The sequence below is a fragment of the Platichthys flesus genome, chromosome 20, assembly GCF_949316205.1.
Source record: "Platichthys flesus chromosome 20, fPlaFle2.1, whole genome shotgun sequence".
NCBI lineage: Eukaryota > Metazoa > Chordata > Actinopteri > Pleuronectiformes > Pleuronectidae > Platichthys > Platichthys flesus.
This window is the reverse complement of record NC_084964.1, coordinates 10,596,053-10,608,212: the sequence shown is the minus strand read 5'-3', so window position 1 is coordinate 10,608,212 and position 12,160 is coordinate 10,596,053. Positions and strand designations below refer to the sequence as shown.

The following is a 12,160-nucleotide window of genomic DNA, read 5'->3' as shown; positions in this document are numbered from 1 at the left end:
TGCGCAGTGAGCTCGTTGGGCAACGGCGTGTTCTACATGATACGAGCATAACAAACTAAACCGGATTTAAAACGTTATTAAATGTAGTTCAGGCTCATTGAAGACGAAGGCTACTTGTGCGGTGACATCGCCTGTGAGCTGGTAAAGGATATACAGACGGATTCAATACGAAACATTCGTTTTATTGTCAGAAATGTTGGTGGTGGTGGTGTTAGCTAGCTCATGTGAAAGCATGTAAACCAGCAGCTGAGTCGTTTTAACACAGGCTGTAATCTGACTGTGATCTGGTGCAACATGGGGAAGAAGAAACAGGGCAAGTTTGTGCGCCCTGACAACACGGGCAAAGACAAACGACACAAAATGAAGGGGAAGTCCTTGGAGGCCTTCACAGAGGAGATGCACACAGCCTTTGAAGGTAACTGTTTATAATTCAAATTCATTTCTCAGCAGATTTTTGCTCGACTTCTGTTTTATATGTTGGCAAGTGCAATATGTCCAAAATGCTGAATAAAATACTGAATGATAAATACTTGTATTTAAGTTTCTACTATGGAGCATTTACATGACAGTCATGTGTTTTAATGTGGAGACACACGATGTTAATCTATTCAACTTCTAAGGTTGTGTTGAATTGATTTTGGTTATGTGGATGAATGAGTTTGTGTATATATGTACAAATATACAAAGCCTAATTTTTATTACATTATATACAATATACAACACAGGCGAACAACCTATTTATAGATGTAAAGGAAGCTGGTTAAGTATAAGCTAATTATTAATTAATGACTTATGCAGACTTCCCACTCTTTTTCAAATATGTAGATTAACTCGTCAAGTGTTTGATTTTTTAGCTCCCCTCATCACTGTCTGTAGATAATACTTTTTTCAGTTTATTTTTTTGTTTCACTTGTTTCATCATTTCTCTGTATTTATTTGTGTTTTTTATTTGACAATTTGTGTCGTCAATGTGCCTACTTTATGTCTTAATAGCAATTGGTCCATGACAAATGTATTTAAGTGGAAGTTTTTTTAGAATCTATATTTGGTTTAATATTCGCCTTTCATGCTCTTTTCAATGTTAAATTAACGCACACCAATGTTGTCAACCTCTGCTATGGTGATATATAATCAATAATGGTAATTGTATTGTTGAAGATCGGTGCCTTGAACTTGAGTGAGTTTGTTGACATTCACATAATAATGTGCCCGATGTCCTCTGTCACCCTCCTTTTTTTCCAGCCAGTCTTCACGTCGTAGAGGAAGGAGCGGAGGCCCCTCAGGTGAAAATGCCATGTCCACTCGCCATGTGGGAGTTGGGTCACTGTGATCCTAAACGCTGCACTGGCAGAAAGTTGGTACGCAAAGGGTTTGTACGCAACCTGCGTCTCAACCAGAGGTTCAATGGACTCGTACTGAGTCCGATGGGCACAAAGTATGTTACGCCTGCAGACAGGTGTGTTGAGTCTTCTACCGCATCAACTACAATGATCAAAATAAATGCAGGCCTGCAAATGATCTGTATGGTTTATTATAGTAATAACACATGAGTATGATGTATAAGATAAACAGTCAGACTGAAAATAGATAATTTATCCCATAAACAATTCTTTATACTTGTGATAGTATGAATGTAATTGTCTTTGATTTAAAAGAAACCATGTCGCCCCTTAATGCACAGAGAGATTGTGGCTCAACATGGTTTAGCGGTGATTGACTGCTCCTGGGCCAAACTGGAAGAGACGCCCTTCAGCAAGATGGTCGGAACTCACCCCAGGTTACTGCCTTTCCTCGTAGCTGCAAACCCTGTCAACTACGGCAAGCCTTGCAAGTTGTCCTGTGTTGAGGCTTTTGCTGCAACATTCTGCATTGTAGGTGAGTCTGTGGCTTCACTTAACCAGGATTTCTGTTCTGCATTGACAGCTTTTTGTATTCAGTTTTGACGGTGCAACTCAGCCACACCTTTTTGGATTTTGTAGGTTTTGAAGAACTTGCAGTGCTCGTATTGCAGAAATTCAAGTGGGGGAGAGGGTTCCTGGAGCTGAATAAAGTTCTGCTGGAGCGCTATGCTGCTTGCCAGTCAGAGGAACAGCTGCTCGCTGCAGAGAAGGATTATCTCACATCCAAACCAGAGGAGGACGACTTTGGTAAAATCAGGAATAAATACATTGATTTACATATTTATGTTGCAGTGGCAGCTGTATTTCGTTTTTTTTTTTTTTTTCAATATGTGCTGGGGTTTTTGTGTTGTTCTTCCTTCATGTAAAATTCGTAGCCCTCAAATGTTTTTTCAAACATTATAATAATGATAGCTGTCTCTCAGAACAATTACAGCTGAATCATGAGTAACTGCATTTTATGGAAACTGAGCGTACTGACTCAGTCTTTTTATTTTGAAGGTTCTCCAACATTGGTTTTAGTTTTTTGTTTTTTAACTGTAGTTAACCCCTGTTAAGTTATTTTTGGGAAAAACCCTGGTTTCATTCCTTTTAGGGATGTAGAATCCTAAACACAATTTTAGTTAATAATTTCGGTTATCTGTGAGTAAAATAATTAATTAAAAACTAAAGGTCATTGTTAGTTGCAGCATCTGACTCATGATTTTATCAACACTAATGTGTTCCTTGCATTTTTTCCTCTACTGATGATCAATAATCCGATGTAATTAACTGCTTTGCTGAACTTCCTTAATTTGTTTTTGATTAATGTGATTATATTGGGCTTGCCGAACAAATCAGAGATGTGGGCAGTGATTCTGGGTCAAGGGTGATTTTTTTTTTCCTTCATGTCTGGAAAATTGCCCCACATGGAGAAAGCTGCATGCTATTGCCTAATGTTGACACAATTTTCTATTGAATGAAATCATCTCTCTTGTCCACAGATCCTTTCGATGTTAATTCAGGAGTAGAGTGTAGGAATCTCAACAGACACCAGTGGTAAGTATTTCTCATGAAGGCATTAAATGTATAACCTCTATCAGAAAGAGGCAATCCCTTATACTAACTGCAAAATGTTGTCGTTATGTACTTGCTTTTAAATGAGCAATTACTACTGATCCAGTCATTTTAATGCTGTCAAACAGTTTTTTTTTACTTGACAACTTCTAATTTACAACAGAAGGTGACCAAAAATACAAAAAAATGTATAAACTATGAGATATTGCTGGTTTCCCATGAGTATGTTTACTTCGCTCATTGACCTGTCATGTCTGCTTTCAGTGAACCTGAAGACGATGATTCTGATGAGGATGACACCTCTGAGGAGGACGAAGATGAGGCTGAAGATGAGGCGGAAGAAGAGAAAAAGGAAAGCAACGACGAGTCAGGAACCTCCTCGCAACACAAAGAAGAAGATAAAAGAGAATCAGGCTCATCACAATAAAGCATCTTTTAACCATGGGGGATTCTTTCTAACACAAGAACTGGCTGATCTTGTTTTACTCCTAAATGAATTGATTGCAGTTTTGTGTCAGTTTTGTATTAAACCATGAAAATAATCCAAATAAATATATTTCTTGGAATCAAATGAGTACCTGCAGTCGTCATTCAATTTAAGGTGAATGGATTTCTTTTTTACACATTAAAGTTAAAATGCTATTAAAGACGTGTAGATAAATCTCTCTGTGGTGAATAAAGATCAAATCTAAAACACTGGCGCAAACGCAGCGTCGTTGCGTTTTGAACGTGAAGCGCTGCGGCCGTGCGGCTCCAGGTCTCTGAGGAGGAGAAGTTGAGTCGGTTGTAAATGTGGCGAGGGGGGCGGACACAGCGGGACTCTCCTCTGCTGTCCTGCGTTAACATTGTTGTGGAACGACGTCACAGCTCGAAAATGAAGGCGCAGAGGCAGCCATTACTGGAGCTTCTCTAATTATTTTATTCCAAATAAATACTCGAGGGAAACTCCCATGGCAAGAGCTACAAGTCAGTTGGTGAGTGTTGCAGCTTCGACGCGAACGACGACTCGAAGCCGGTGTTGAAAATGTGGAGCGCGGCGGCTGTTTGACAACAAATAGTTCGGCGGGGCCTTCATCTGGAGAGCGGTGCTAGCCGCAGAGGACCCTTCAGCGTTACGAGTCACTAGCCAGCAGCGCTAGCTCGCTAATGTTTGCTAACACAACACCGAATGTTTGCTGCGTTCACCGGGTCCGTCTAACACTTGGCTTGTTTCGCGATTACTGCTCATCGGGAACATTTGGCGCTGACTTGTTATTTAAATACACTTGCTATCAGTTTTATGATCCGCAGAGCCATTCCCCATGGCCAGCATCTGTCGGCTAGCGTTAGCTACACGGGTTCGCGCTTTCGAACGATGATGCTACTTGCTAACGAGCTAGCTTTAGCCTCATCGCGTTCCACCTTTAGTTGGTAGGTAGCATTTTAAGGTTAACGTGCTGTGGCTCGACTGTCAACCCATTAATTCTCACACTTTGACATTAGCCTTAGCGCACAGACTTTGGACAAGACTCAGTGATGTTCCTTGGGAACTGCGGCATGTTTTGAAGTGACTTATGTTACCTGGCTTGCTAACGTTAGCTAATTGCCTGGCTGTTAGCGGTAAGTTTGTAACTCGCTGTCAGCGATGGCCGGCATTATTTGACAAGGCAGCAGGAGCTAGCGTTAGCCGGCTAGCACCCCTTAGTTAGCTAGGAAAGTTCGCTCGGGCCTGCTGTTCCCAGCGTACGGGCGATCACGTTAATGCTACGTATGGTTTTCTGTCAGCATTTCCATGTTTTACCAGTGGCAGTGGATCAGTAGATAGTTATGTGGCGAGTTGTCAACCCTTAAGTCTAGTCCGGATAAGGCAGCTAAATGGCCACACCTTGGTTTTGAATGAGAAGAAGCTAGGCCAACTGTACTAACTAACGCTAACTGAGTTGTAAGCCGAATAACACAATCGCTGACTGTGTAAATAGTCCAATAAGTTAAAATAACGAAGGTTGGTAGAAACCACTAACTATAAGACAGTCCGACCTGTCGCTGTGTGTTATGTTTGAGAGCTAAGCTATAAATTGGTGGGTGTCTCGTCAGTGTTTGTTTGGCAACTGGATCATTTACACACGAATCAGATTGAGTTCAGTGAGTACACCTGTCACATGAAGGCTGTAACTTTGACGCTGTTTTTACTACTTAAGCCCCGGTGGGTGGGACCACCAGGCTCAGAAGCTGCTTCTTCCAATGGTTGTTCCATGTCCATATCAGTTCCAGACTTTGCTCCTCAAGTGGTCTCCCTTAAAATTATTTATTTAAGTCATTATATCCTACAGAGTATTGCGGGACTTAATTTGTATTGGTCGACCTTGGAAAGTGAATTTAACCTACATGACACAGATACTATGTGCCATCTCTTCTAGAGTCATTTACTTATTTTATGGTTCAGTTTTTTATAATTTTTGTTTGTTTTGTTGATTATATTCTATAGTCTTAAGCTTTTTATTGTATAAACATTTGCTGTTCTTTTTCTGAGTGTTAATGTCTTCTCTTGTTTTAGGAAGTTAGAAATGTGAAGTAGTATAACCAAACAATTGCTCAAAGTTCAAAAGGCCAAACAGCAATGCATGTCAATTTCCATAAACAGTTATTCTTTAAACAAATTGCCATCAATAGCTGTGGTCACTGACACACTTAGGCCTAAACTTGCCAGCATATCTACAGCTAATCTTTGTGAAGGACAGTATCCTGACTTGTAGTTTCGAGTTCATTACAAGGTGTGTTTTGACAGTTTTAGAATAGGAAGTCCCCCAGATTTGAAGAAACTATTTAAACCACATATGGATGTGGCAACAAGCTAAAACCGCAATACTCTTAGTAATATATTCTCATGCTTCCTTTCCTTGTTTCAGTATGATGTTGTGCCCATTCAGCCCAGTGTTGTCATCTGTTCCTGCTCGCATCCATCAATGGTAAGAAACCACCCTGACTCCTGCTCGCCACTTGCTATCCCAGGCGCAAGCAGTAGCCACTGTCCCAGCATGGAGGGCTCAGCCTCAGATGCTCGAGCTGTGGGAACGTCTGCCAGCAGCCAGGTCTCAGACCTCCGCCCACAGCCGGCTGTGCAGACCCCTCAGCCACGCAAGAAGAAGCCAGAGGACTTCAGATTCGGCAAGATACTGGGAGAGGGCTCCTTCTCAACGGTATGTAACTTGCATTCCATTTAGTGTTTGAATTATACTTGGGTAGATGTTGCTACATGCTAGCATTCTTTTTATTAATATACCTGGATGAGTCATCCTCAGTTCAGCTGCGGTGTAATGACAACACAGGGCCTAAGATTTAGTAGATTCTGGCATAAGCTTCTTTCAGACATGCACTCAACTCTCGCAAGTTCTTCCGTATTTTCTCTGCAGGAGGTGCTTGTGAGAAAGCAAATGTCTGAGGGAGACGCTCCAGTTTCTGTGGATTTTATCCACCGTGTTTCCTAGTATAATGTCTGTTGAAATTCAGTAGAAGTCTATGTAAGAACACAGTAGGGGACCCCTGCAGGATTCACCGCAATAGGGGGGTTGATGACGCTTCTAACATGCGACAGAGGTAAAAATTCCAAAAAGAAAAACAAATAACTCCCGGTGACAAACATGTGGAAAACAATGAAAAATGTGTCAAGAGAGTTTGCAGTGACAAGAGCTCACACCGGTGTCTGTTGTCGATAAAATCAAGTGATCGCCGCAGCAGACTTAATACATCGCCTCCTGCTGTGCACAACCCCTCGTCTGAATAATGCAGAGGATTTGTTGCTGTTGTGAACATGTCTGTGCTGGGAACCTCCTGCTGTGTTGTGCATGTATGAAAGTCAGCCTGTTGGTAACCTCTGTTGCCAATTCTCCGGATTTTACCTGCAGGTCATGTCTGAAAACAGCTGAAGTAACATGCTGTGTGTTTTCCGTTTTTTTTATCCTAAGGTTGTCCTGGCAAGAGAGCAGGTAACGGGGAAAGAATATGCAAGTAAGTAATGCTGCAGCAGTTTTCATTGAATGCAGTGAATTGTACTTTATTAACAATATGAACAAATTACTGTTTGTTTTACTAATATACTGAAATTCTCTTTTCTCTCCTCCAGTTAAGATTTTAGAGAAGCGCCATATTATGAAGGAGAACAAGGCCCAGTACGTGAAAAGAGAAAGGGATTTGATGTCAAATCTAGATCACCCATTCTTCGTCAAACTATACTTCACATTTCAAGATGATGAGAAGTTGTGTATCCTTTTAACATGTACAATTTGACAAGTCGTGTTTTTATATAAGCAACTGAATTTGAAAAAGTTGGGTTCCAACATTTTATTAACATTGATTAAAGTGATCCTTAACTCGCTGTTCTTAGATTTTGGTCTCAGCTACGCCAAGAATGGAGAGCTCCTCAAATACATTCGCAAAATTGGTTCATTTGATGAAACCTGTACTAGATTCTACTCGGCTGAAATAGTTTGTGCTCTAGAATACTTGCACAATAAGGGGATAATACACAGGTACGACTTTCTGTTTGTTTTCATCTTTAATGATAGTTATGTCCTGCTTGCTGTTTCCCTAATATAGTTGTTCAAACAATATTAACTGTTTGTTTTCCCACCATAACCTAATCCTTTCAGAGATCTGAAACCAGAGAATATTCTTCTGAGCGAAGAGATGCACATCCAGATAACAGATTTTGGGACAGCAAAACAGTTATCATCAGACAGTAAACAAGGTATATTCACATCATTGATTTTATATATGCCATGAGTTGGCAGTTTAGTCTCTGTGAGCAGTATAAATATATTCATGTCTTAAAATTATTTATTGCATTGTTTGGCAGCAAGAGCAAACTCCTTTGTTGGAACAGCACAGTATGTGTCTCCAGAGCTGCTAACAGAGAAATCTGCCTGCAAGAGGTAACTAGAATTGATCATCATGCAGCTCGTACACTTGCTATTCACAGTTCTGTTTAAATGTTTGTCAGATAAAAATGGCTTTTTCTTCTTGTAGCTCGGACCTCTGGGCTTTGGGATGTATTATCTATCAACTGGTGGCTGGTTTACCACCGTTCAGAGCTGGGTAAGTACTGAAGGGATGTTGCTTTCACAGTTCAGTTCATTCTCATTAATTCCTGCTTCAATAATGGCTGATCATGTTCTGTTTTTCCCATTTAAGTTAACTGTTAATGATTATTTCAAGTGCAACAAATGCTAAGTGAGAGAATAACCGTGCCTCAGCAAACAATATCTCACTTATGGCACACTTCCCTACAGGCTTGTTAATGTTATTTTCCTCTTGTGTTTTATTTATGTAGAAATGAGTACCTAATATTCCAGAAGATAATCAAGCTGGAGTATGAATTTCCAGAGAAATTCTTCCCCAAAGCCAAGGATCTCGTCAGACAGCTTTTGGTGAGTTGTCAAATACAATATGTAAACGCTAACCAAAGGTTACTGAAATTAATTTGTCATATTAGTTTACTGGTCATGTAATTTAAAGAATAGTGTTTTTCTAGTGTATGAAAACATTGGTTTCTCTCTTACCATCAGTCACTGGACCCTTCCAAGCGGATTGGCTGCGAAGAGATGGGAGGGTACGACCCTTTGAAACAGCACCCTTTTTTCGATACCATCTCCTGGAGTGACCTACACCTACAGACGCCCCCCAAGCTCACCCCCTATCTGCCAGCCATGTCCGAGGATGATGAGGACTGCTACGGAAATGTAAGATTCCAGTGTTATTTTTTTATGATTGTCACGATTGGTGCCTTAGATGTGAAGCCTCGTACAAACCCACTTTATCTTCTCTCTATGATCTCATTTCCAACCTTAGTACGATGATCTCCTGAGCCAGTTCAGCAACATGCAGGTGGCCCAGTCCAGCTCATCACACTCCCTGTCGCCACATGAATCCACACCCCCAAAGAGGTCCAGCAGCAACATCGAGCAGTACATCCACGACCTGGACAACAACTCCTTTGAGCTGGACCTGCAGTTCACTGAGGAGGAGAAGCAACTACTGCTGGATAAACAGACCACTGGAAACCTCTGGTAAATTCTTCTCTACATGTTTCACCCTTTAAGACCTGTTTGCATGTATGTATTAGTGGCTCATGTTTAGTATTTGAAGGAAAAGTTGTCACTAATCTGGTTTTGCTTCTTTACTCAGGCACCAGTTTGTGGAGAATAACCTGATCCTCAAAATGGGTCCAGTCGATAAACGAAAGGTGTGTAAAATCAATCAATCATTTGTTTTATTTTGCATTATTGTAGTGTTATACAGCAGTCCAAAATCTTTCACCTTAGTGAATGGTCAAAGTCATCTCAGATGTTTGGACCCCACTGTAGTCATAAGTAATACAATGTACATTTTCTTAAATCAAATCTGTCCGACCTTTGTATGAGGTAACTGTATTTCTCAGCAGAGTGACTTCATATAACATTGCTCAGCCTGTTAGCAGTCAGGAAGTGAAGGGGAATTCCTTGCTGTGGTGTGGAAAGTCTCTTTGGCCTAACAGCCCCCTCTGTTGGTGATATAATGTTCTGATCTGTGTGGCATTCCATTGCAGGGTCTGTTTGCTCGGCGGAGACAGCTACTTCTTACGGAGGGACCACACCTGTACTACGTGGATCCTGTTAACAAGGTCCTGAAAGGGGAGATTCCATGGTCCCTAGAGTTACGCCCTGAGGCCAAGAACTTCAAAACCTTCTTTGTTCACACGGTAATTGACTGTTTATTTCTGATGTCTGTGCTGTACACTTCCCTCCTGCGATATGTTGACACTTCCCCCTTTAAGAAGTTATCAGGTTAAGATCACTATTTAAAATATTTGTCTTCCTCTTCTTCACGTTTTCAGCCTAACCGAACATACTATTTGATGGACCCCAGCGGAAATGCTGACCGATGGTGCAAGAAGATCCAGGAAGTGTGGAGAAAGATCTATCAAAGGCACCAAAACCCTGGCCTATAGGAGTACAGTTCCTCCTGTGGCCACTCCTCTTTAGCTCTGAGGCCAATCACTGAGCAGAGTAACACCCTCTTTAGTGCCCTTCATCACCGCAGTGTAAACAAACTCTTAGAGACGCTGGCATCTAGACCTTGTTTGTTTTCCTGAGTAGAACCATGGGAAAAATACAACTTTGGATTCAGGGTTGCTTTGCTTGTTCTTTGTGCTCTCTGTGAGGCTTCTATTGCATTTTTTCCATGTATGGATGATAAGACTGCCACCATGCACATCTGCTTTTTGTACAGTCTGCAGGAGGAATAAGAAGGGCAAGCTTGTCCTGTAGAGTGAAACAAGCTTGGGTACTGCTAGGACTATCTCAAATGCAAGGACTGGTTTCCTGCTTCAATGATACCATAACACAAAATCTAGCTTTTGTGAACCAGAGCCTATCCTGTTATCTTAATTAAAACCATATCCTAATCCTACATCGTATGTGCAAGCTGTAGTCAGGGCCCACTTCTAGTGCATATACTCCATAGTTGTAACTAATAGTGTAAGCTGATTCAGTCTCACACGTTTACCAAACTCAAATCCTACACATACATACATATATATTTTTTTGTCAGAGCCCAAATGTTCCCATGGTATTTGAGTTGTTTTTTTTGTCTCTTGGTACTTGCTTATTGCAGTCCAGTTAAGGTAACAAAGCAGAGTGCTGGTCTGCAGTGAGACATGGGTCTGAATAAGTCTCTGTACAAGTGTGAGCCTTCCGTAGCTGTTACTGAGGATGTATTGCTAACAGGGGGTGGGTAAACATGCCACTAGCTTGTACTTTCTAATCATAACTTGCTTATCTTTCCTGCATGGCCAGTTTTGTAGCTCCGCTTTGTCCGCTTCTCTCTCCTAGGGCACTGGAGTTATAGGTTATTCAAGTTTAAAGGTGGGTATTTTTGACTGCATTGGCAACCATTGCGAATATTATTGGATGATTTGGCTGTTCTGTACCATTCACTGGCTATTTCTTTGTGGTGTGAATTCTTTCAATTTACTTTTTTTTTCTTTTTCTGGTGGGATAGTCGGCTCATCTTCACTATGTCCTATTGAAAACAAAATCTTATGTGCTGACCACCCCATGCTGAACAGAAAACTTTCATCAACAGAGATACATACACATACTATCATTCTCGGAAGCAATCACAATAAAGCTGTCGTCCCTGGACAAGGTGGCAGAACTGCCTCGTTGGGCTTCTTAGCCCATATTTTTGTTTTGTTTTTGTTTCATTCTGACGTTTGGCCCAATAGAAATTAAAGCGATTGATTTAACTTGTGCTCTTGTTTTAGCAATATGTATTATCATGATGCTTTTAATTTTTGACATAATACCTTAAGGTCCTTCCCAAAGGTCCTCTTCCTTCAGCTGAGTCTGTTTGTGCAGTGTGTGACTGGAGTATAGGTGAATAGGACCCTCAGGCCCTGGGGCCCGGGGCTCGATGTGGTTGGATGTCAGTTAAAGGATATCTATCTGATCCAAATAACCGATGAAAATTGCTGTATCTGTCTATAAAGTTGAGAAAGCACTAGAGAAGTGTTTTCCTCTAGTTAGAGAAATTGTTTGAATCAAGTCGATGGCAGTCGGTTACATTGTGTATGGAAAACTCTACCTGGCTTGTAACTGACTAGAACTGTGATGTACAGATGATGTATTATTAAAATCTGAAGCAAGTAATGCAATGATATTAGGATACAGTTTTTGTATTTTTATTCTTGTATAAGGTTATTTGATGGCTATTGTTTAGCCTCTAGTTCATTCTGTGTTATTTAAATTCTAATATATGAATCATATTTGGATTGAAGTCATGTTCAGGGGCCATGTTGTGTATGTATTGAGATGTAAAGCCTTTGAATGTGAATAATTATTGTAAACTATAATATTTTACAGCTTTTTTCTTACTATATCATACATTTTCTATTTGCTCAGTGATTTAATCATATTCTGATAATTTAATGAATCTGTTCATTCTCTCTCTGATTATTTGTGCGCTAGGTCAGTAGATGTTGAATGATGAATTTTCCACTTAATGCTTGGTAGTCCAGTAATTAAAGCATGTAGGGATTTAGGCAAACAAATAAAGCCATGTGTCCTGTCTTCTGTTAACAACCACAGTCAATGACACAGGGAAATCAATGGCAATGGCATCTCACGTTTTGTTTTTTGTTTTGCAGCAGCAGCATGTAAATAAAGTACCGGCCCCGTTCTCAGTGCTCGTGT

General features: G+C 40.7%; 2 protein-coding genes across 3 annotated transcripts; both read left to right on the top strand.

Annotated features, from left to right (window-relative positions):
• The first annotated feature begins 1 nt into the window (after position 1).
• Positions 2 to 3,525, top strand: tsr3 (TSR3 ribosome maturation factor). 2 transcript variants are annotated; one of them, XM_062413928.1, is made up of 7 exons: positions 2 to 142; positions 278 to 415; positions 1,243 to 1,456; positions 1,682 to 1,875; positions 1,980 to 2,147; positions 2,882 to 2,936; positions 3,219 to 3,525. In XM_062413928.1, the coding sequence occupies exons 2-7, from the start codon at positions 295 to 297 to the stop codon at positions 3,379 to 3,381; spliced, it is 915 nt and encodes a 304-aa protein (XP_062269912.1). In that variant the 5' UTR covers positions 2 to 142; positions 278 to 294; the 3' UTR covers positions 3,382 to 3,525. The 2 variants fall into 2 exon arrangements, with proteins under 2 accessions (XP_062269912.1, XP_062269911.1); XM_062413927.1 differs by having other exon boundaries at positions 31 to 141; positions 266 to 415.
• A 255-nt stretch (positions 3,526 to 3,780) lies between these two features.
• Positions 3,781 to 12,150, top strand: pdpk1b (3-phosphoinositide dependent protein kinase 1b). Its single transcript, XM_062414003.1, has 14 exons — positions 3,781 to 3,928; positions 5,840 to 6,130; positions 6,896 to 6,938; positions 7,054 to 7,191; positions 7,315 to 7,459; positions 7,580 to 7,677; positions 7,786 to 7,861; positions 7,956 to 8,024; positions 8,260 to 8,356; positions 8,495 to 8,668; positions 8,778 to 8,995; positions 9,114 to 9,171; positions 9,514 to 9,666; positions 9,802 to 12,150. Exons 1-14 carry the CDS (start codon positions 3,905 to 3,907, stop codon positions 9,913 to 9,915), a joined length of 1,698 nt encoding a protein of 565 aa, XP_062269987.1. The 5' UTR covers positions 3,781 to 3,904; the 3' UTR covers positions 9,916 to 12,150.
• Positions 12,151 to 12,160: the final 10 nt, after the last annotated feature.